We start from the raw sequence: 21066 nt of genomic DNA, 5'->3' as shown, positions 1-21066 counted from the left end.
TCCATGGTTCCCACATGTCCTTGGTTGCACTTTTTACTTTTTAAAGTGACTTCCTTTTAATGGATACATTTTTTTTTAATTAAAAATAAAAGTCGGGGCTTCCCTGGTGGTGCAGTGGTTGAGAGTCCGCCTGCCGATGCAGGGGACATGGGTTCATGCCCTGGTCCAGGAGGATCCCGCATGCCGCGGAGCGGCTGGGCCCGTGAGCCTTGGCCGCTGAACCTGTGGTCCGGAGCCTGTGCTCCGCAGCGGGAGAGGCCGCAACAGTGAGAGGCCCGTGTACTGAAAAAAAGAAAAATAAATAAATAAATAAATAAAAGTCATTAAAAAAATGATGACCCTTTTTTGTAAAACAGAAAGCAAAAAATAATTCTTAAGTGTGTTATGTAGAAAGGGAAACTTCCTATTGTATGCTCCCCAGAAGTGTTTCGTGTCTCTTTTCTAGATCAGGCATGAACAAATGTTTTCTTCAGTAAATATAGTAAATATTTTAGGCTTTGTGGATCTCTGTTGCCTCTCTTCTTGGTTGGGGGGTTTTGTTTTTTGTTTTCGTTTAACAACCCTTTAAAAATCTAAAAACCATTCTTAGCCTATGAGCCTTGGTTTGTCAACCCCTATTCAAGATAATTTTATATGCTTTACAAACATATGCACATGTGTACATGCATAATGATATGCATATACCTGTAGTGGCTGTTACTGATATTGTTTTTAACATGTTCTCTTTCCTTTGTGGAATTAGGAAAGAATCTGTTAGGTTTTTCTTGTTACTTTACTTTCTTCACAAGCTTACTTGACATATGCTAAAATGATAGTGGTAATTATTTTTGGATTGTAGGTGATCATTAACTTCAAAATGTATTACATTTTCTGGAATTTCTTTTCATTTTCAAATTAAGCCAATAAACTATTTTCTGTTTTGTATAAGAAGATTTCAAGCTAAACTGGACACAAAGTCTTTTTTTAATAGATTTATTTTTTATTTAATTTATTTATTTGTTTATTTATTTATTTATTGGCTGCGTTGGGTCTTCGTTGCTGTGCGCGGGCTTTTCTCTAGTTGCGGCGAGCGGGGGCTACTCTTCATTGCAGTGCGCAGGCTTCTCATTGCGGTGGCTTCTCTTGTTGCGGAGCAGAGGCTCTACACGCGCAGGCTTCAGTAGTTTTGGCATGTGGGCTCAGTAGTTGTGGCTCACAGGCTCTAGAGTTCAGACACAGTAGTTGTGGCACACGGGCTTAGTTGCTCCGTGGTGTGTGGGATCTTCCCAGACCAGGGCTCAAACCCGTGTCCCCTCTGTTGGCAGGCAGATTCTTAACCACTGCGCCACCAGGGAAGTCCTGGACACAAATTCTTGCTATCTCAATTTAGATTCTGAATCTACGTTTCATTTGTTTGTTCATTTAATATTTGGAACTGTTAAGGGCTGTATACCGTTCTAAGTGTATTATTATCTTATGTAATCCTCACAGTGATTCTGTACATTGGTCCTATTTCTGAGGAAACTGAAGTGCTGAGAGGTTAGGTAATTTGCCTGAGTCTCACAGCTAGTGAGTGAGTGGTGGAGCTGGGATGTGAGCCAGGGCTATCTGACTCCAGGCCCCTGCTCTTAACCATTGTGCTACACTGCTTTCATAAACCCTACTGCATTCCTGCTCGTCCTTTCCTGAGTGTCACTGTGAACTGTGGCCAAACCCTCAAGGATGAGAGATCAGAAAATGTGAGCCTAATAAGTCCTGAGGATGTACAGCATGGTAACTATAGTTAATAGTACTGTATTATATATTTGAAATTTGCTTAGAGAGTAGGTCTTAAAAGTTCTCATCACAAGAAAAAAAAAATTGTAACTGTGTGTGGTGACGGATGTTACCTAGACTTACTGTGGTGATCATTTTGCAGTATATACAAATATCGAATCATTATGCTGTACACCTGGAACTAATACAATCTTATATGTTAATTATACCTGAATCTAAAAGAATTAAGAAAAAAATTTAAAAACAGAAATGTGGGCCTAGCTTTGAGATTAGGCTACAGTGTTTTGTGTAAGGTCATTGGAAGACTGGACTAAAACAAAACCGGAAGCTCCGAAGTAACGGACTTCGAAGGAGAGGGGAGAACTCCTTTAAAGCCTTTACTATTTTCTTTTTGTGTGCTTCATATTTTATTTTTTTAATAAAAAAGTTACTGATATAGCTAACGTTCCACCCTTTTCCTCTCTCTGCTCAGAGGTAACCACGATCCCAAAGTTGTTGTCTACCATTCTTAAGCGTGTTTTTGTAGTGTCACCTTTCAGTACATAAATATGTTCATTGACATCTTTAGTAAATGATAATGAGCACGTTTATATGTTTAAGGGCATAGATATACTAGTTGACATCTTTAGTGACTGTCAAATGATCCAGTTACATGTTTTTAAGCTTATTTCTTTAATTCCTGTTTTTTTGTTGTTAAGTGTTGGGGTTTCTGAGCTTATATGAGTTTTATATTTGCCTCTTTATTTGAAATACCCCATGTGGTAGCTTGTGCTTGGAAAACTTAGTAGTTGTGATGGTTGAATTTTCCCAAACTCTTTTGATTAAAGGCAAAAGTAAGTATTCATGAGAAGGACTAACTAGATATCTACTTGACTAAGCTTTTTACCTCTTTTGTTCTTATTCAAATAACAGGTTCTTAAGAATTTTTGAAAACACTTTGCTTTTGAAAAGTAACTTAGGCGTTAACAAGAAGTGGAACCTGCCACCCCTGTGGTAGTAATGCTGTTATTAAGTTTTATTCTGTGACCGAAACAGTACCTGTTCTTCACTGAGTTTTCTTTTGTTGGGTAGGAAACTGAATTGAGCACAAATGCCCACATTTGTGGCCGGCTTAGCTGTGTGTTTACTACAGCTATCTGATGCCAAGTTTTGAGGGCAGTAGACACTTCATACAGAGGGAATACCGTCATCCCTTGGTGTCTGCTGAGGCTTGGTTCCACAATCCCCACGGACACCAAAATCCTGGATGCTCAAGTCTCTTATATAAAATGGCTTAGTATCTGCATAGACCCTATGCACATCCTCCCGTATACTTTAAATCATCTTTAGATTACTTATAATACCGAACACAATGTAAATGCTATACCAGTAGTTGCCAGATTCGCAGCAAATTTAGGTTTTGCTTTTTGGAACTTCCCGGAATTTTTTTTTCTGAGTATGTTTCATTCACAGTTGGTTGAATTCGCAGATGCGGAGCCCACAGATACAGAGGGCTGGCTGTATTATTGGGTGTTAACACTTAAGTACACCCTTCAGAATCTACTTAACAGTTTTTTCAAAACTTTTTAGAGGCAGAAAGTCAATAAAACAATGAAATAGCAATATAGAAAAAGTTCCTTTTTCCTCTTTGAGCATCTGTCCTCTGTCCATTCTATTTACCCTTCAAGGCTGATGGGATGCGTTAGCACTCTATTCATTTCCTCCTTCTTGTGATGCATCGTAATCTATTATTTTTCTTTTTCTTTCCTTTTTTTTTTAACTAAAAATTTTGCGGGGGGGGGGCCACGCAGCGTGGTTTGAGGGATCTCAGTTCCTCAACCAGGGATTGAACCCGGGCCCCAGCAGTGAAAGCCCAGAATCCTAACCACTAGGCCACCAGAGAACTACCTTTCTTTCCTTTTTCTTTTTGTTTTTTAATTTATTTATTTATTTTTGGCTGTGTTGGGTCTTCGTTTCTGTGCGAGGGCTTTCTCTAGTTGCGGTGAGCGGGGGCCACTCTTCATCGCGGTGTGCGGGCCTCTTACTATCTCGGCCTCTCTTGTTGCGGAGCACAGGCTCCAGACGCGCAGGCTCAGTAGTTGTGGCTCACGGGCCCAGTTGCTCTGCGGCATGTGGAATCTTCCCAGACCAGGGCTCGAACCCGTGTCCCCTGCATTGGCAGGCAGATTCTCAACCACTGCGCCACCAGGGAACCCCCTCTTTCCTTTTTAATGGTTCAGAAAAATGCATACACACTATATTGTTTTCTTTGTAATTTCTCATAAGAGTCTTCTGGCGAAGAGTTATGAACCTGAGTGACGTAGGTGCAGGGCATGCTGTGATATAACAAACTCCCGACGAATTTTCCCGCACACGTGTTGCCCTTCGTAACTTTGTCACCTATGTTCAGACTTACCATCACCACAGCATCATAATAGCATGTTCTTATTTCTGCTGCTCTTTTATTGTAATGTCATGATTTCTGTTGTAATATCTCCTCTTCTCACGTTGCTAATCCCCTTGGTGAATCCTTGCCTTCCCACCTGCTGCTGTTGACCTTATTTTTTGTCACCTGTGTTGACCTCTGAACCCTAAAGGGATTTTCAGGTGGCTAATGGGGTCACTAACCCATGAACTGTTGTTATCTGTGGTAAAGACTGGTGAAGTACTTCCTCCTCTTAACTATCTTCCATGCTTTTAAAAGATCAGGAAAGTTTTTCTTCCTGTTTTCCTTCTCCACAAACCTTTTTTTGAGGTGAGCACCAGGTTTAGATTTGTGGGTGCATATGTTCTGTGTGGACTCACAAAAAGGATCTTGGTTGACCCCTCAACCCTTCGTGTGTGTGGCGCTAGGAAGTCTCTGGGAATGTGCTGTTTGTTCGCTCTGTGGAATTCAGGAGGTCGAATTCTGGCCAGGGATGTGATTTACTTGCCTGGTGTAGGGCTCTTCCGAAACAGCCATGCCCTTCTCTTTGGCAGTTCTTAAAAATGCACAGAGAAGAATGACTTTGCAGGTTTTACTTCTTTGATTTGAGCCAGAGTTTTAACAACATAAATGTATGAGTGTGAGGGGGGAAGAACCATTACAGTGGTCCCTCGGTATCTGTCGGGGATCGTTATCCAGGAACCCCCCTGCAAGTTTGCCAAAATTCATGGATGCTAAAGCCCCTTATGTAACACAGTGTTGCCCTAGCGGATTTTGCCAGATTCATTTTGAATCCTGGTCACAAATTGGAAACAGATCTGCTGCCAGTTTTGTCTTGGTTCACATTTTATTTCCATAACTAAATCCTAGAAAATATTAGTTTACCCCACATTCACAATATGGCAAAATATTTCTGTCCAGAAAATGAAAAGACTACTTTGTGTACATGTGTGAATTATATTTTGTAAGGGTGTTACTACCCGATGTATAAAACTATTCCCATTTCAAACGTTTATAAAAGTTGAGTGAAGATTCTGTAATTGAATTATTCTTGAGTATGTGAAAGAGTTACCTATAATCCGCATGCATTTGTGAATGAACCTTGTGTGACTTACAAATGTTTTTCTCTATTATGTCTTCTTAGGGCTGGATTGAGATTGTCGGATGTGCTGACCGTTCCTGTTATGACCTTTCTTGTCATGCGAGAGCCACCAAAGTCCCACTCGTAGCTGAGAAGCCTCTGAAAGAGCCCATATCCTTTCTGGTCACTTCAGCAGCTCAGGACTACAGTGTAAACATCTTGGAAATGGATAAGTCCAAGTCTATACCTTGTTCTGTGGATAAACTGAGATGTTTGTGCACTATTTAAACCTATTATTTTACCCATCTCATTGCTCCTTTCCTATTCTCTTTACTTGTAATCTGACATGTGCCCGCTCAGTGTCTGGTCCTTGAAAGAAAAATGCTCTGTATGTCTTTCAGGATGTTGACCAATTTTTCTCAGCCATTTCCCACACCTTCATCTACATACATGCTCTTTAATTAAAGGGTGCCTAGTGAATACTTTCTCTTTTAAAAGATGAGTGCCTTTTATGGTAGATGAAATAATTTAGTTCACTTGATCTGTAGATCGTCAAAGGAGAAATTTTCTTCTTTTACAAGCCAGTGAGATTGTGAGCTGATCTAAGGGCTAGGCCAGTGATAGGAAATAGATCCTGTCATGTTGAGATATTTGAGAAATGAATGAATTGTTTTCAGAGGTTATTAGGCTATGTATTGGGTTATACTGCTGATTAGATAATATCCCTTTATCTCACTGTAACTTTGAAAAAGTCTTTCTTGATGATGTTTACTTATTTTGACTGAGGTTTATCTGAATGATTCTGTGGGTGGTTGTTTCATCTTGCACTAGAAATCAGCATATAGAGGATCTCGGACACCAATAGGGAACTGATAGCTGTTTTAAGTCGATGATGGCTTGTCCTCAAGATCATTTCCCGAAATACGAAGGCAGTTCTATAGTTTTGTATTCCTTGACTACTTCATACAAAACAGTCAATGTTGTTCAGTTTGAACCTAATAAGGGAGCAATTGGCAAGGCATATAAGAAGGACGCAAAGCTGGTGATGGAGTACCTTGCCGTTTGTGATGAGTGTTACATTACAGAAATGGAGAAACTACTGAATGAAAAAGGGTAAGATTTAAGATGTGTACTTTTACATGGGCTCCAGTCAGCTATGTCTTCTCTGCCAGATTTTGAAAGTTAGGGTGAGATGAGTTTCTTTAGAAATGTTTTGCAGGTAAGTACTATCTCTTGGCTACATTTAAAGGACTGTGTTTGTCTAGATTTTGGCATTATGGCCTGGAAATAGACTTGATATGGACTATAAAGATTTTTTTTTTTCCCCAATAACTTTCTTAGAGGAGGAGACTTATCCAAGATAATTAGAAACTACATCTATCTCTTAAGTCAGTGCTCTTTTTTTGAACTTCGGAGTCGTCTGTGTAAGTGTTATAAGTATAAATGTAAAAATGATAGAGAAGAATCTTTAAAGGAATTCAACAAAATCCATCACTAAACAATGTAAAATTTACTGTGTCTGGCAAACAATAAAAAATTTCTAGACATATGAGAAAGCATGAAAATATGACTCATAAAGAGGAGAAAAATCAGTCAAAAGAAACACCCAGAAATGACAAACGTGATGAAAGTAATACAGAAGGATGTTAAAACAGTTATTATAGGGGCTTCCCTGGTGGCACAGTTGTTGAGAATCCGCCTGCCAGTGCAGGGGAGACGGGTTCGACCCCTGGTCCGGGAAGATCCCACATGCCGCGGAGCAAGTAAGCCTGTGAGCCACAACTATTGAGCCCTCGTGCCACAAATACTAAAGCCTGTGCGCCTAGAACCTGTGCTCCACAACAAGAGAAGCCACTACAATGAGAAGAACACGCACCACAGTGAAGAGTAGCCCCCGCTCTCCGCAACTAGAGAAAGCCAACCCATAGCAACGAAGACCCAACACAGCCAAAAATAGATAAATTTTAAAAAAACAACAGTTACTATAAATATGCTTCCTGTGCTCAAGGACGTTAAGAGAAAACATGAACATATGAGGAGAGAAATGGGAATGTATATGTAAAAAAGAACCAAATAGAACATCTAGAGGCAGTATCTCAAATGAAATTGTGTGTACCTACCCACAATACAATAGAATGAAATCTTTTTAAGTGCTTACAGACAAAAGCCGTATACCCAGCAAAAATATCTTTCAAAAATGAAGAGAAAATATTTTCAGACAAAAACTCAAGAGGATACATTGCCAGCCAGACCTACACTGCAAGAAATGTTAAAGAAAGTCCTTCAGGCAGAAGTGTGGAAATTTAGAGCTACCCGAAGAAATTAAGAGCTCTAGAAATGATAAATATGTGGGTGAATATGAGTAACGTTTTCTTTCATTTCTTTAAAATGACATCTCTGAATTTCTTTAAAAGATAATGGGTTGTTTAAAGCAAAAACAATAACAATGTATTGTGAAATTTATAATGTGTAGAAGTAAAATGTATGACATCAGTAGCCCAAAGGATGGGAGCGAAGACTTGGGAATACGTAAGAACATGTATACTGTTTTGAGGTGTGTACATTACGTGTGGAGGTACATACACCATGGTAAGTTTAGAAAAGGACATACCGTAAACTCCAGAGCAATTGCCTGGATAAAACACACAGAAACCAAAGGGATATAACTAATAACCCAATGAGAGGGCTAAAATAGAATAATAAAAAATGCTCCAGAAAAAGACAGGAGAAGAGGAAAAATGAACCACGAACAGATGAGACCAAAAGAAAATAACTTAGGAAATGGTAGATTTCAACTCAATAATATTGATAGTTATATTAAATATAATGATGTAAACACTCAAATTAATAGCTTTTAACTGTCAAACTGGTTAAAAGATTCGAGACCCAGTTAAATGCTGTTTCCAGGAAACTGACTGTAACTCTCATACACGGGCATACCTCGGACATATTGTGGGTTCGGTTCCAGACCGCTGCAATAAAGTGAATGTTGCAATAAAGTGAGTCACACAAAATTTTTTTGGTTTCCCAGTGCATGTAAAATTTATGTTTACACTGTAACCTACTCTATCAAGTGTGCAATAACCGTTATATTTTTAAAATAGGGGGCTTCCCTGTTGGCGCAGTGGTTGAGAGTCCGCCTGCCGATGCAGGGGACACGGGTTTGTGCCCCGGTCTGGGAGGATCCCACATGCCGCGGAGCGGCTGGGCCCGTGAGCCATGGCCGCTGAGCCTGCGCGTCCAGAGCCTGTGCTCCGCAACGGGAGAGGCCACAACAGTGAGAGGCCCGCGTACAGAAAAAAAAAAAAAAATAGGGAATTCCCTGGTGGTCCCGTGATTAGGGCTCCATGCTTCCACTGCAGGGAGCATGGGCTTGACACCTGGTCAGGGAACTAAGATCCCACATGCCGTGCGGCGTGGCCAAAAGAATAAAAAATAAAAACCAATGTACGTACCTTAATTAAAAAATACTTCATTTCTGAAAAATGCTAACGACCATCTGAGCCTTCAGCAAGTTGAAATCTTTAGTGACGTCAAAGACCACTGATCATAGATCACCATAACAAATATAATAATGATGAAAAAGTTTGAAATTTTGTGAGAATTACCAAAATATGACTCAGAGACATGAAGTGAGCACATGCTGTTGGAGAAATAGCACTGAGAGATTTATCGATGCTGGGTGGCCATAAACCTTCAATTTGCAAAAAATGCGGTATCAGTGAAGCACAATAAAACAAGGTATGCCTGTACACAAATAGGCTTAAAAGGAAAAGAATTTTAAACTATTTCCCATACAAACATTAATCAAGAAGGTGGAGTGGCTTATTAACATCAGGCAAAGTAAACTTCACAACAAGGAGAATTACCAGGTTGCATTTCATAATGGTAAAGGGATCAATTCATCAAGAAGGCACATCACCTCTAACCTTGTATGCCACTAAAAACAACCTCAAAATATATAAAGCAAACTTAACAGAACTGAAGGGAAAGTTAGACAAATCTACCATCACAGTTGGCGATTTCTACACCCCTGTCTCGGTGATCAGTAGAGCAAGTAGACAAAAAAGAATCAATAGGAATTTGAAGATATAAACACTGTTAATCAACTTACCATTTATAGAATACCTGATAACCAAAGAGTATACATTTTAAGTACACTTGAAACATCTTTCATATTGTTTTTTGTACCACTATCTAGCTAATAATGACTTGCATTTTCAAAGCATTGTTTAAAAAAACGGAGTATGAGAGTCTGCATATGGCCTGCAAACCCTATTTCATACACAGAAATTTTGCCAAACCCCTTTTACACAAAGGGTTATACGCCAAATTCTAGGAAAGACAAATCTAGTTTATAGCGATAGAAACAGTGAAGGGGGTTGAAGGAGAAGGGACTTAGGGGAACATTTGGGGCGATGGTGGTTGCATGTGTATGTGTATTTGTCAAAAGAACTATCATAAGATGAACTCTTGTAAGTTGAAGATAAAATTTACAAGAAATTTTAAAACATTTCTGGTCTCCCAGAATTTATGTCTGTTTATGCTAAAATAACATCAAATGCCAATAAAGTAAACATAGGTTACTAGCAGATATCATTATCTACAAACAAAACAGGTTTTAAAAAATTATTCTCAAATAATGGCTATCTCCTTGCTAATTTCTGCTTTTTTATAATTATTACCTACTCTACACTTAGATTGTGCTCACAGAGACAATATGTATGATACTGTTTATATGGAGTCTTTAATGCATGTGTGCACAGACTTCAGACAGAATAGTAAAAGTGGAGGCAATCAATGAAAACCATTCATATGATGCATGAGATTATCACTGCAAGAAACTAGCAAAATGCAGTGTACCATGTATCAGCCGTACAGCTTCAAGGACAACCACATGAGGGCACTCTTTTCCCTGCCCTGAGCTGCTTGTGAGCTAAGACACATCCAAATTGATCTTCATAATGTGAGGAAATACTTCATAAGCTGAAATACAGGTATTACACGAAGTGCTTTATAAAGGTGGATTCTTTTTAAAAAAAAATTTTTTTTATTTATTTATTTTTGGCTGCGTTGGGTCTTCATTGCTGTGTGCGGGCTTTCTCTAGTTGTGGGGCGCGGGCTTCTTATTGCAGTGGCTTCTTTTGTTGCAGTGCACGGCCTTTAGGCGCGCGGGCTTCAGTAGTTGCAGCACGTGGGCTCAGTAGTTGTGGCTCACGGGCTCTAGAGCGCAGGCTCAGTAATTGTGGCGCACGGACTTAGTTGCTCCACGGCATGTGGGATCTTCCCGGACCAGGGCTTGAACCCGTGTCCCCTGCATTGGCAGGCGGATTCTTAACCACTGCACCACCAGGGAAGTCCCAAGGTGAATTCTTATAACCTGAAATGGAATGGGCGTATCTCAGGATGTGAACATATGGCATGCAGGCAGTAATTTTTGTGGGGATAGTATTTTATATTGACATGTCAAGCAGAATCATTAAACTTCTTTTAAGCTGATCTTCATCAACGTAAGTGTCAAAGTTTATTTTGGAAATAGTGTGGGAGTTTTAAAATTTCTTTCTGTAAGATGACAAGTTGGTCATTTTTACATTTGTTGGGACAGTAGTGAGAACAGTGGTCTTTTTGCCAGCAGGCCTGTTTTTGACAAATTTATTGTAATTATTCTAAAACTGAATTTTAAAAATTTTTTCTTTGGTTTTACCTTGATCTCAAAACCAAAAGAATTGGTCATAAGTCACTTGTGGAATTTTATAAGACTAACCACATTTTTGGGTGCCTCCCCAAATACTGTTTGGTGCCGTTGTTAGAATAATTAATTTGGTATTCCTTATGAACTAATTTAAATTTGACTTCAGCTGTTATATCTGGATTGTTGACCAAGTTGTATTACACTTAAAATGAAAAACAGTTTAGCACTCTGTATAACTTCTTTAAATTAAGGCATAGGATATGTGTTTTCACCAATATGTAATGTGCCTTGTTTCTTTGCAGGGAATTTACTATTGAAACTGAAGGGAAAACATTTCAGTTGACAAAAGACATGGTCATTGTGAAGAGGTTCCAGAAAACACTACATGGTAAATTTGTAAAAATAATTAAGGAACAAACAAACAAAAATCATTACTCCTTAAAGGCATTTTGTTTTTTTGTTTTTTTAAGTTTCATAGCATAACCATTTTATGGAAAATTTGAAGAAGAAAAATCCTTAATGCTATAACCCTAAATTTGATGAATATGTTCAAGGTATTATCTCAGGTTTTTTTTTAAAAAAAACATAATTGTACTCATACTGAAGAATAATTTATAATGCCACCTTTATGTTTCCTGTGTGACCTGAGGTACATATGAAGAATATCTCTTTGATTAAAAACACCTTTTTTTTTCTTTTCTCACTTTAAGGAAAAGTCCTTTTGTTTCTTAAGCAAAAGAGAGAACTCATCCCTTCTGTCTATTTTAGCAAATTAACTTGTTAAAAGTAGTTTAGATTAGTGATCTTTCATGCTTTTTTAAAAGCCAAGGAGATGATTATTTTTGGTAGAACAAATTCCGTGAATTGGGAAATGACTATTTTGGAGAATATATGAAGGATGCTTGTGGTTAACTGGCTGAATTGAAGCTTCTGGAAACTAAGAGTAGTGGGTATTTGAGATGCTACTGCCCATGGAGCAAGCAGGCCTCCTTTTCCATTTGTGTTTGGCCTGCATCGTTGTCACCAGGCTGCAATGAGCTGTAAAAGGAGTCTGAAAAGTGATAGGAGGAAGCAGGGGATCCTTCTTCTTGCTCTGGGGCTTTTTAGCCACTATCCTGGCAGCTGGCTCAGAGCTGTACTTCACCATTGCTTGGATGCCAGGAAAGGATGGGCAGGAAATGCCTTGATCATATTTCTGAAATGTTATTCTCATGTGTAAGTTTTTGGTTCCAATTATCTCATTTCTCTTGAAACATAAATTCTCCAAGGTTAGGGTCAGTTACCTTAGACCTGGATAGTGCTTAGCCATGCTTCCTTTCTGAATAATAAGTAACAATGAAGACAGTTCCTGTGTATACCGCAGGCATAGCCTCACCCGTGGGAAGAGCCGTGGCGCCCCAGGTAAATGTATTGGATTGAGTGCTGGTCCCTGAGCCAGCTCTTCTCTGAGGGGCTCCTGACCCCAGAACCTTGGAAATACGATGGCAGTAACTTGGCTCTCTTAAGGAGTTCTCATCCAGATAGCAAGATAAAGAGTAAAACACAAATCAATGACACTTGTTGTACGTAGGAGTTGTTTTTGTTAATTCTGCCAGCTGTGGTGGTAGATTTTTTAATTCTAACGAAGTCTTACAGATGCTCTAGAGTTTTAATGCTTTCTGCATAGCCGAGGCAGATGATAGAGTGTGGTAGCTGTTGTTCATAGCTTACCAACTGGGGAAGGAATACCCTGGTATCTTGTTTCATTTTTATGCTGTATAAACAAAATTAAATTTGGTAAAAAAATTTTCACTCCGGTTTTCTCTTTAAAGGCACTGTGTTTTCTACCAGGAAATAGTTTTTAGGATTGTTCTGATTTCTTTGTCCTGATGTACAAGGTCGATCACCATCTATCTAGAATAGAAATATTTTTAGGGCCAGTAAGAATTGTTTAGAGAGGACCTGAAATGCATTATGTGAGGTTTGAGAGAGTGTTATTGAATTTCTCTCTCTCTTGCAGTGGAAGAAGTTGTTCCGAGTGTAATTGAACCCTCATTTGGCCTGGGTAGGATCATGTATACAGTATTTGAACATACATTCCAAATACGCGAGGGAGATGAACAGAGAACGGTGAGTTGTCACGTACAGTGTACTGTTTGTTCTCTTACAGTGTCAGAGAACAACATTTACTGAGTGATGTTAAGACAACTCTGAAACAATCAGTTGTTATTTACTGTAATGTTAACACCTTTGCTTAACTGTTTACGAAGCAAAGCACTTTTTTATCTCATTTGAGCTTGGATGTGTAGGTTATTCTAGATGCCATTGTTTTAGTTGCATTTGAGTTCTGAGACAGAACATATTACTTTGGGAGAACTGTATTGCATCAATGGAAGGAATGGTACTTTCTGGATATACTCGTGTTTTCAGAAAATTGGGAAGGAGGAGATAATTCATAGAATTTGATCAAACCAAAAAACTGTATTTATACATTGGTAAAGCATTGAAAGGAACCTTCTCAAATTGCATAAAATAGTCTGGGGTTTGTTGGGGGTAAAAGATGTAAATTCCTAGGTTCTATTCCAGAGATACTGATTCTCACTAGGTCTGAGACTCAGGGATCTGGTTTTTTGGTTCTTTTTTAAAATAAGAACCCCAGGTGATTCCAGTGTGGGAGATTGACAGATAATAAATTGGGCAGTAGCATGTGAGGTGTAGCCTTTCCTAACATTCAAGCCTAGCTAAGGATAAATGTTTTTAAGAAGTTTTCATCCACTCCCTCAAGTTTTCTTTTGGCTCGGGTGCTTTTGAATCACTGCCGCATGCCTACCACGTATCTCTTCATTCTGGCTAATTTCACCTCTCTCACCTCGCCTCTGCCTGTGGAAATTATACTCCTTTAATTTATAGCTTCAGGTTTCCAGGAAAGGCACTCAGAAGAAGAATGCTAGGGAGGAGAGGTTGTATAGGTCAAATTAACTGAAAGAAGCATTGTTACCTGCATGACCAGCTAAAGCTGAGTGTGTACCCAATGTTGGACATGAGCTCTGTAGTTCTTTCTAGGGTGTTTCATCTTGAAAACGGACTGATGAGTTCTTGGCACCAGTATTTTTAAAAGTCTGACGTACCATGGGTAATGTGTAGCTAATAAAGCTACTCTTTTAGTCTCTGCCGTTACGTTATATCTTCATTTCCTGACATTTAAGGAGCAGCTTTTCATTCATTAACAGATAGTAAGCACCTGAGCTGGACACAGACATGCAAACATAAGGCATGGTTCTTCCTGAGGAATGATGTCATACTTAACGGGATGTGCTCTTTTTAGAAGTCAAGTTTGCTTCAAGCTTTTCCTGCTATTTTTCTAATGAAAAGTTTTTTAAAAAATCTTTTAGCTGTTCCTTTGAATCTAATGATATTGATATGACTAGAGTTTTAATAAAAATTTCATAAAGGCTAGGCAAGAATAAATTAGTTATAGTGTTTTATGAATTGCATAGAGATTCTCATCATGGAGAGAAATTTGATTAGGCTGTGAGAAGCCAAATATGTTTCTAAATTGTTAGCACATAGTCCCTCGATCCATCTTCCTGTAAATTTGGTATAAAAGCATTGCTAGTGAGATAAAAAAAATTAATTTTCTATAAAGGCAGGTCCCCGCTTCTCTCTCACATTAAATGAAATTATCACAAGATGGAGGAGAGGAGTGGAATTCTGAGTGTTCCATGATTCAGGTACTATGTTGGTAGAGTCTAGGGTTTACTTACAGTGGAATATTCACCATTGCTTGGCATTTAAGATTAATCAGGCTTTGCGGGGGCTAAACTGGACCCTGTGTCATTCATTATTTTAATGGGACCTATTCATTCTGAGTCTCATATTCTTGCCTTCAAGTGAACCTTTTTTACAGATATTATTTAAGAACTATCTTCAGCTCTCATTTCCACCCCCAAATGGTAGACTAGTTGGCCTTCAACAGAGTATCTTTGTTTTATTTCTGAATAAATCTGAAACCTGTTTCAGGAGCAGTTTAGGGGGGCTGTACTTTTCTATGGGTATACAGAGCATCTTTCTTGTTTGTTTTCTACTATTTCTCTGGGACACACATTTGTGAGCTAATTAAGCTTTTCTGTTTTACTTAGTCACTAAGGCTCAGAGAGCCTTCACCTATGCTGAATCTCTTAAAGGACAGAATGGAATTTTGTCTTTTGACACTACTTCTCTGATGATTTGGGAGGAGGTTCTTTAGGGATCTCCACGGAAAGAAGTAAGGCTTTTAAGTGGTACCAAATAATTACCATCTTAGATGGTAGCTTTCAGAATGCCTTTACATCATTTAACTTTCTTACAACAGACCTGCCAAGTAAGCAGAGCAGATGGTAGAGATCTACTTTTTAGATGGAGAAACTAAGCTCCAGAGAGGGAGAGTTCACCGAGTTGGTCCAAATTCAGAACTGAGAACGAGATCTTTCTGATTCTAGTTCTGGATATCCTGCTCTCTCTGTTTTGTCACACTGCTTTTTCATATCATGTTTTCTAGTATTTTAACAGTGAAGATTGGACATTAATGTTTAGATCTTTATACACTAACGTATTTGGATTTCTTTCTTTCCAAACCATCTAGTTCTTCAGTTTCCCTGCTGTAGTAGCTCCATTCAAATGTTCCGTCCTTCCACTGAGCCAAAACCAGGAGTTCATGCCGTTTGTCAAGGAATTATGTAAGCAAATCCAGTTGGGTGATCTCCATGGGAATACTGTCAAGTAGACTGAATTTTAGGAAATGTTTCTCTTTGTTTTATATATATAAATTTATTTATTTATTTATTTATTTATTTATTTATGGCTGTGTTGCGTCTTCATTGCTGCGCGGGCTTTCTCTAGTTGTGGCGAGCGGGGGCTACTCTTCATTGTGGTGCGCGGGCTTCTCACTGCGGTGGCTTCTCTTGTTGTGGAGCACGGGCTCTAGGCACACGGGCTCAGTAGTTGTGGCTCACGGGCTGTAGAGCACAGGCTCAGTAGTTGTGGCACACGGGCTTAGTTGCTCTGCGGCATGTGGGATCTTCCTGGACTGGGGCTCGAACCCGTGTCCCCTGCATTGGCAGGCGGATTCTGAACCACTGTGCCACCAGGGAAGCCCCAGAAATGTCTCTTTTCTTCAATAAAAATACATATTGAATGAAGACTAAATCTAAGGGATTTTAGCATCTGGTCTTATTTCTAAGAGAGAGAGTATGCTTGCTCGGGATGTTTTCTCCTGCATTTGAATGAGTCAGCGTAGGACCCAAGAGTCAGGTTTCAAACATCCTTGCTTCTCCTGTTGACCCTGCTGCTTGCTTCATCAGGGGAACCCTAGTGGAGGGTAACATCCCCAGTGGGTCTACAGCCACTGGACCCACAGCACTGAAAGGGATCCTAGTGGCCACCTGGTGTGGCCCACATATTTCAGAGTTGGGAAACAGGAAGCGTTCACTGAGCTGCTCAGGGTCATGCAAGCCTCCTGGCCTTGGCTCCTAGTCTGATGCTCGTTCCCCTGCAGCTGAATGAGACGTAGGTATGAGTGAGGGGTTGGGCGCCAGCAAGGGATGATACTTTTGGAATTTTTCTTTCTCTTGCAACTGCAACTTACTGCTCTTTGGTGTAAGTCCCTTTTATAAGCATCCTGAGCTTGTACGACATTGAGATGACATTGGGACTTTCTCATTTTTAAATTTTTAATTTACTTAATTTATTTTGGATAGCGGAAGCCTTGACCCGGCACGGCATCTCTCACAAAGTAGACGATTCCTCGGGGTCCATCGGAAGACGCTACGCCAGGACTGATGAGATCGGCGTGGCTTTCGGCATCACCATTGACTTTGATACAGTGAACAAGGCCCCTCACACGGCAACCCTGCGGGACCGAGACTCCATGCGGCAGATAAGAGCAGAGGTGGCTGCCTTCTCTTTGGCATTTTTAATCTTAGAAACGTGTACTGGTTCCTTCTGATTTGAGATGGATTTTGTTGTGTTTATGCTCCCCTTTTTTTTTCTTTTTAATTTTAATTATAAGTTACTATCAGAGCACAGATTCCAAACCTCCTTGGCTTAATTATGAAAATATTCATTAACACTTCTCTAATATATATATATATATATATTTTTTTTTTTTTTTTTTTTTTTTTGCGGTACGCGGGCCTCTCACTGTTGTGGCCTCTCCCGTTGCGGAGCACAGGCTCCAGACGCGCAGGCCCAGCGGCCATAGCTCACGGGCCCAGCCGCCCCGCAGCATGTGGGATCCCCCCGGACCGGGGCACAAACCCACGTCCCCTACATCGGCAGACGGACTCTCAACCACTGCGCCACCAGGGAAGCCCTCTCTAATATTTTATAGCCATTTAGATCACTCTGGGCTCATTCTCTCACAGTTCCCTTTTATAGTTATTTATTTGGACAAGGGAAATATGATCCCTGGTGGTTGTTGCCATAGCTTTATTGGTAGGCTTTCGGGGGCGTAGACAGTTTTATCTTTATATTTCTATATAAATGTACACATGAGTACGTATAAACTTTTTCAATTAATCAATTCAAAACAGTGAATAATGTTTCAGTAATTTTACTTGATGGGAAGGGAACAGTGGAGATGGGAAAAGTACAGGAGGGAAAGGAAAGAGTGGCCACTTTAATTGCCAGCCGCCTGACTATCTTGAGCAGGTTTTTATTTAGAGTGCCTATCGTGTGCTCTGCTTGTTACAGAGAGTAATAGGGAAAACATAAGTGAAAGACTGCTTTTTTCCAAGGGAATTTTTAGTCTACTACAGAGGTCACAGATTTCTGGCTCATCTTTTTACAGAACCAGATCTGGCTACTCTGAACCGATGTTCCCGTCGGGCAGGGGTTCTCAAAGTGTGGTCCCTGGGCCAGCAGCACCTGCATCACCTGGGAACTTGTTAGGAAAGAGAAGTCTCCACCCCAGACCTACTAAATCAGAAACTGGGTTGGGGGAGAGAGAGAGAGGTCGGGCAGAACTGGTTTAACAAGCCCTCCGGGTGATTCTGATGGTTACTCAAGTCTGAGAACCCCTGCTGTGTGGCAGCCAATGTTCGGTTCTGTCTGAGGAACAGCTGGCCCCCTTCATGGGAGCTCTCCAGTTTCCCAGCTCCCTTCACTCATGTTACTTGATTGACCCCAGTTTTAAGAGTTAAATTTTACACACATGAAGTAACTTCAAGTGGCACAGAGATTTGGAATAATTAGGAAAGGCTGTGCGGGAGAATTGAGTTATCCAGGGAACAGGCAGCCGTTCTGGGCGGGAAGAAGAGCCTGAACCCAGGCCTGGGAAGGAGGTAAAGAGGCTTCAGTGGGAGTCACAAGAAACATGGTATGGGGACCAGTTTGTAGAGGGATCCTGTCATTGTGTAGACACTGCATTGGCTCTCTATATAGTTTCCTGAGTTCAGGGTGAATCCTCTTTTGGACAATCTAATCGAGGTGGTTGATTCTGGGACTTCTCTTTCCTTTTACCCCAGGTCTCTGAACTGCCCAGCGTAGTTCGCGATCTGGCCAATGGCAGCATCACGTGGGCTGATGTGGAGGCCAGATATCCTCTCTTTGAAGGTCAAGAAACTGGGAAAAAAGAGACAATCGAAGAATGAGGACAGTTTTGGCAACTTTTGACCATTTGCGCTAATAAAAGAATAACTCTCGTCATGTCCACTTTACAAAAAAAAAAAACAGCATTGCATCTCCTCCCGGGGACTGCATTTTATCCTCAGTGGCTGCCTGATCTTACTCCCACAATTAAAGCTGAAGGAATTCTGAACAAACCTGTAATCCGCTTGCTCATCTTTCCGCGTTCTCAGCAAAGCTATTTCTCCTACCTTTGGGTAGACACTCACGGCTTAATGTTAAACACAGTTAATACATTTTAAAGTTAACTTTATTCAGAGAGCCGTAAAGTTCACCTGTTTGAAGCTTACAATCTGATGGCGTTTAGTGTATTTACAGAGCTGTGTAACTGCCTTCCAATTTTAGAACATCTCCGTCGCTCCAAAAGGAGCTCTCATGCGCCTCCCAGCCCCAGCTGCAAGCAGCCACTCATCTGTCTGTGGACTTGCCTTTTCTATCCTTTCTCTTTCTCCGAGAAGGTGGTGATGCACTGTGCCAAAGAGGCAGCAGTCTCTGAGTAGGTGGGCGGCTTCTGGGAGGAGCTGAGGTGCGGAGGAGGCTTGCTGGGGTGGGGTCAGGGCTGCTGACCCCATTCTCCTGCTGACAGAGTCTCCGGGAGGGGGTGCCTTGACAGAAAGCCTCTATTTGAATTTTAAGACGTGCTTGTACTTAGCTTCCCAGGTAGCCCTGGAAATCACTAGTAGTTTTTGGCTCAGCTTTTGAGGGACTTTACTTCTATGATGTTTTTGTACAGGACACTCAGAACACAGATGTTTATTTGTTAGGAAAAAATTCAAGGATGTGCCAATTTGAGCAGCTCTTTATTTACAGACCTAAGACTGTCTGGCTTCCCATCTTCCTCTCAGACAGTAGAGGGGAGGGGAGGGGCCCTTTCCAGAATGTTTTCCTTTGTCTTGGGTGTGAAGAGCAGTTGAAGAGTGCCCCAGGGATTCTCTCATCTTTATCTCATCTCCGATGACGCCTACCACAGTATTGCACGTAGTAGGTGGTCAATAAATAGACTTTGGATGAGTCTTGAAGTTTTGAACAAATATGGGGAAGAAAGCCTTTCACTGAAACTTATTTCTCTTCTACCCAGTGCTTTTCAAAGTATTCATCATTAAATGAGAAGGAACTAGCTTTTAAATAAACTGAGTTTTTATTTTCTAGGGATTCTTTTCACCTCAGATTCCTAATAATCTAGCTCTTCACTTGGGGTGTATTCCAGCATTGTCACATCGGGGCTGGAGTAGGGGTGGGGGGCAGTTGTCTTTACTTCTTCCCATTTATTTAACTTCCTTTTACAGTGGGCGCCTCCATAGTCAGACAGTCACCGCCACCTCAGACATTGTTATGAGCTCCTTGATGAGAAAAGATACATTAAACACATAGTGGGATTTACCTACTTCGGATCATAAAGGGATTGGAACCCAAGCGCTCTTCGTTTTTCATTGGAAAATACATTTGCCATGAGTTAGATGCTGGATATTAATTCTACCAGCCCTGCCTTCTCTGTTCTTTCCTCTATGTGCAATGCGTAATTTCTCCTGAGAGAACACCCGGTGTCTCTGAAGCGACTGATTACCTGAGTGGGGAAGATGGGCCAGTGGCAGAGCCCTCTGGTTCTGTGTCACGTGTGCTTGCTTGTGAGCACAAGCAGCGAAAGAGTTGTTTTCTAAACAAAGAGGCTCTTTACACACAAGAGTTGTGTGCACACACCCCTCTCCTCTGTTCAAGCCCGATGCGTATATAAAGCCAGGGTCTTTCTGGCTTGATATACTGTAAGGCCCTTATTATTTATGTATTTGTATGTAGCAAACTGGGCTGTAGCTCAAGAGCTGGGTAAGTAGCACTGCCTCTCAGGGAAGCCACATCTGTTCTTCGCTGTCCTGAAAAACAGGGATGGGGAAGGGTCAGATTCTAACTGGTTTCCATGGAATGTACGTAGGAACACAGGAGTTCCTTTAAAACTTCGGTTGGAATTCAGGAGCTGAGTCTAGAGAGGTGTCCTGTGCCTGAGTTCTGCAGGAGTCCAGAACCTTAGTAGTGCTTAATAGCTCATAGTAGTAAAATACTGAATACAGATGAGCGTTCCAGAAAAGGAGATCATTGCCAAGTCGTGTAAATACAGAAATGATCTTACTAATTGGGTGAGATGGTACTGGAGACGTCTGATGTCCAAAGGTCTTTGTGACAACAATTTGCAAAATTATTTTGTTCAATAAATCACTTGAAATACATTCACTCTAGACCTTTATTTATTATTGGTCCCTTAACCAGTATAAACTTAGGGTAACGGTAGTGACTGTCTTAGCCAGCGGAGTCTATTCACAAGAGAACCAGATCACCTGGAAATAAATGCAAATGATCTCTGGTTACAGCTGCTCCTAAATTAACCTCCTGTCACCAGAGAAAACTATTAATCTGTGTCTCTTGCGGGGGGGGGGCACCTAGGATGGAGAGATTTTGATAGCGTCACTCATGTGAGAGAGCCTTGCACCAGCATCTTTGCTG

The 21066-nt window shown here is 40.6% G+C and overlaps 1 protein-coding gene across 1 annotated transcript in view; it reads left to right on the top strand.

Annotated features, from left to right (window-relative positions):
- Positions 1-20744, top strand: part of GARS1 (glycyl-tRNA synthetase 1) — a 42485-nt gene extending 21741 nt beyond the window's left edge. The window contains exons 11-17 of the mRNA XM_060305465.2: positions 5304-5412; positions 6209-6353; positions 11235-11320; positions 12932-13041; positions 15533-15626; positions 16647-16837; positions 18414-20744. Coding sequence (XP_060161448.1) covers positions 5304-5412; positions 6209-6353; positions 11235-11320; positions 12932-13041; positions 15533-15626; positions 16647-16837; positions 18414-18539 — 861 coding nt within the window. The 3' untranslated portion in view covers positions 18540-20744. The remainder of the gene's footprint in view (positions 1-5303; positions 5413-6208; positions 6354-11234; positions 11321-12931; positions 13042-15532; positions 15627-16646; positions 16838-18413) is intronic.
- Positions 20745-21066: the final 322 nt, after the last annotated feature.

This window comes from Globicephala melas, chromosome 9 (assembly GCF_963455315.2).
Source record: "Globicephala melas chromosome 9, mGloMel1.2, whole genome shotgun sequence".
NCBI classification, from domain to species: domain Eukaryota; kingdom Metazoa; phylum Chordata; class Mammalia; order Artiodactyla; family Delphinidae; genus Globicephala; species Globicephala melas.
Note: the sequence above shows the minus strand (reverse complement) of the source record. Positions and strands in the feature narration are given on the sequence as shown.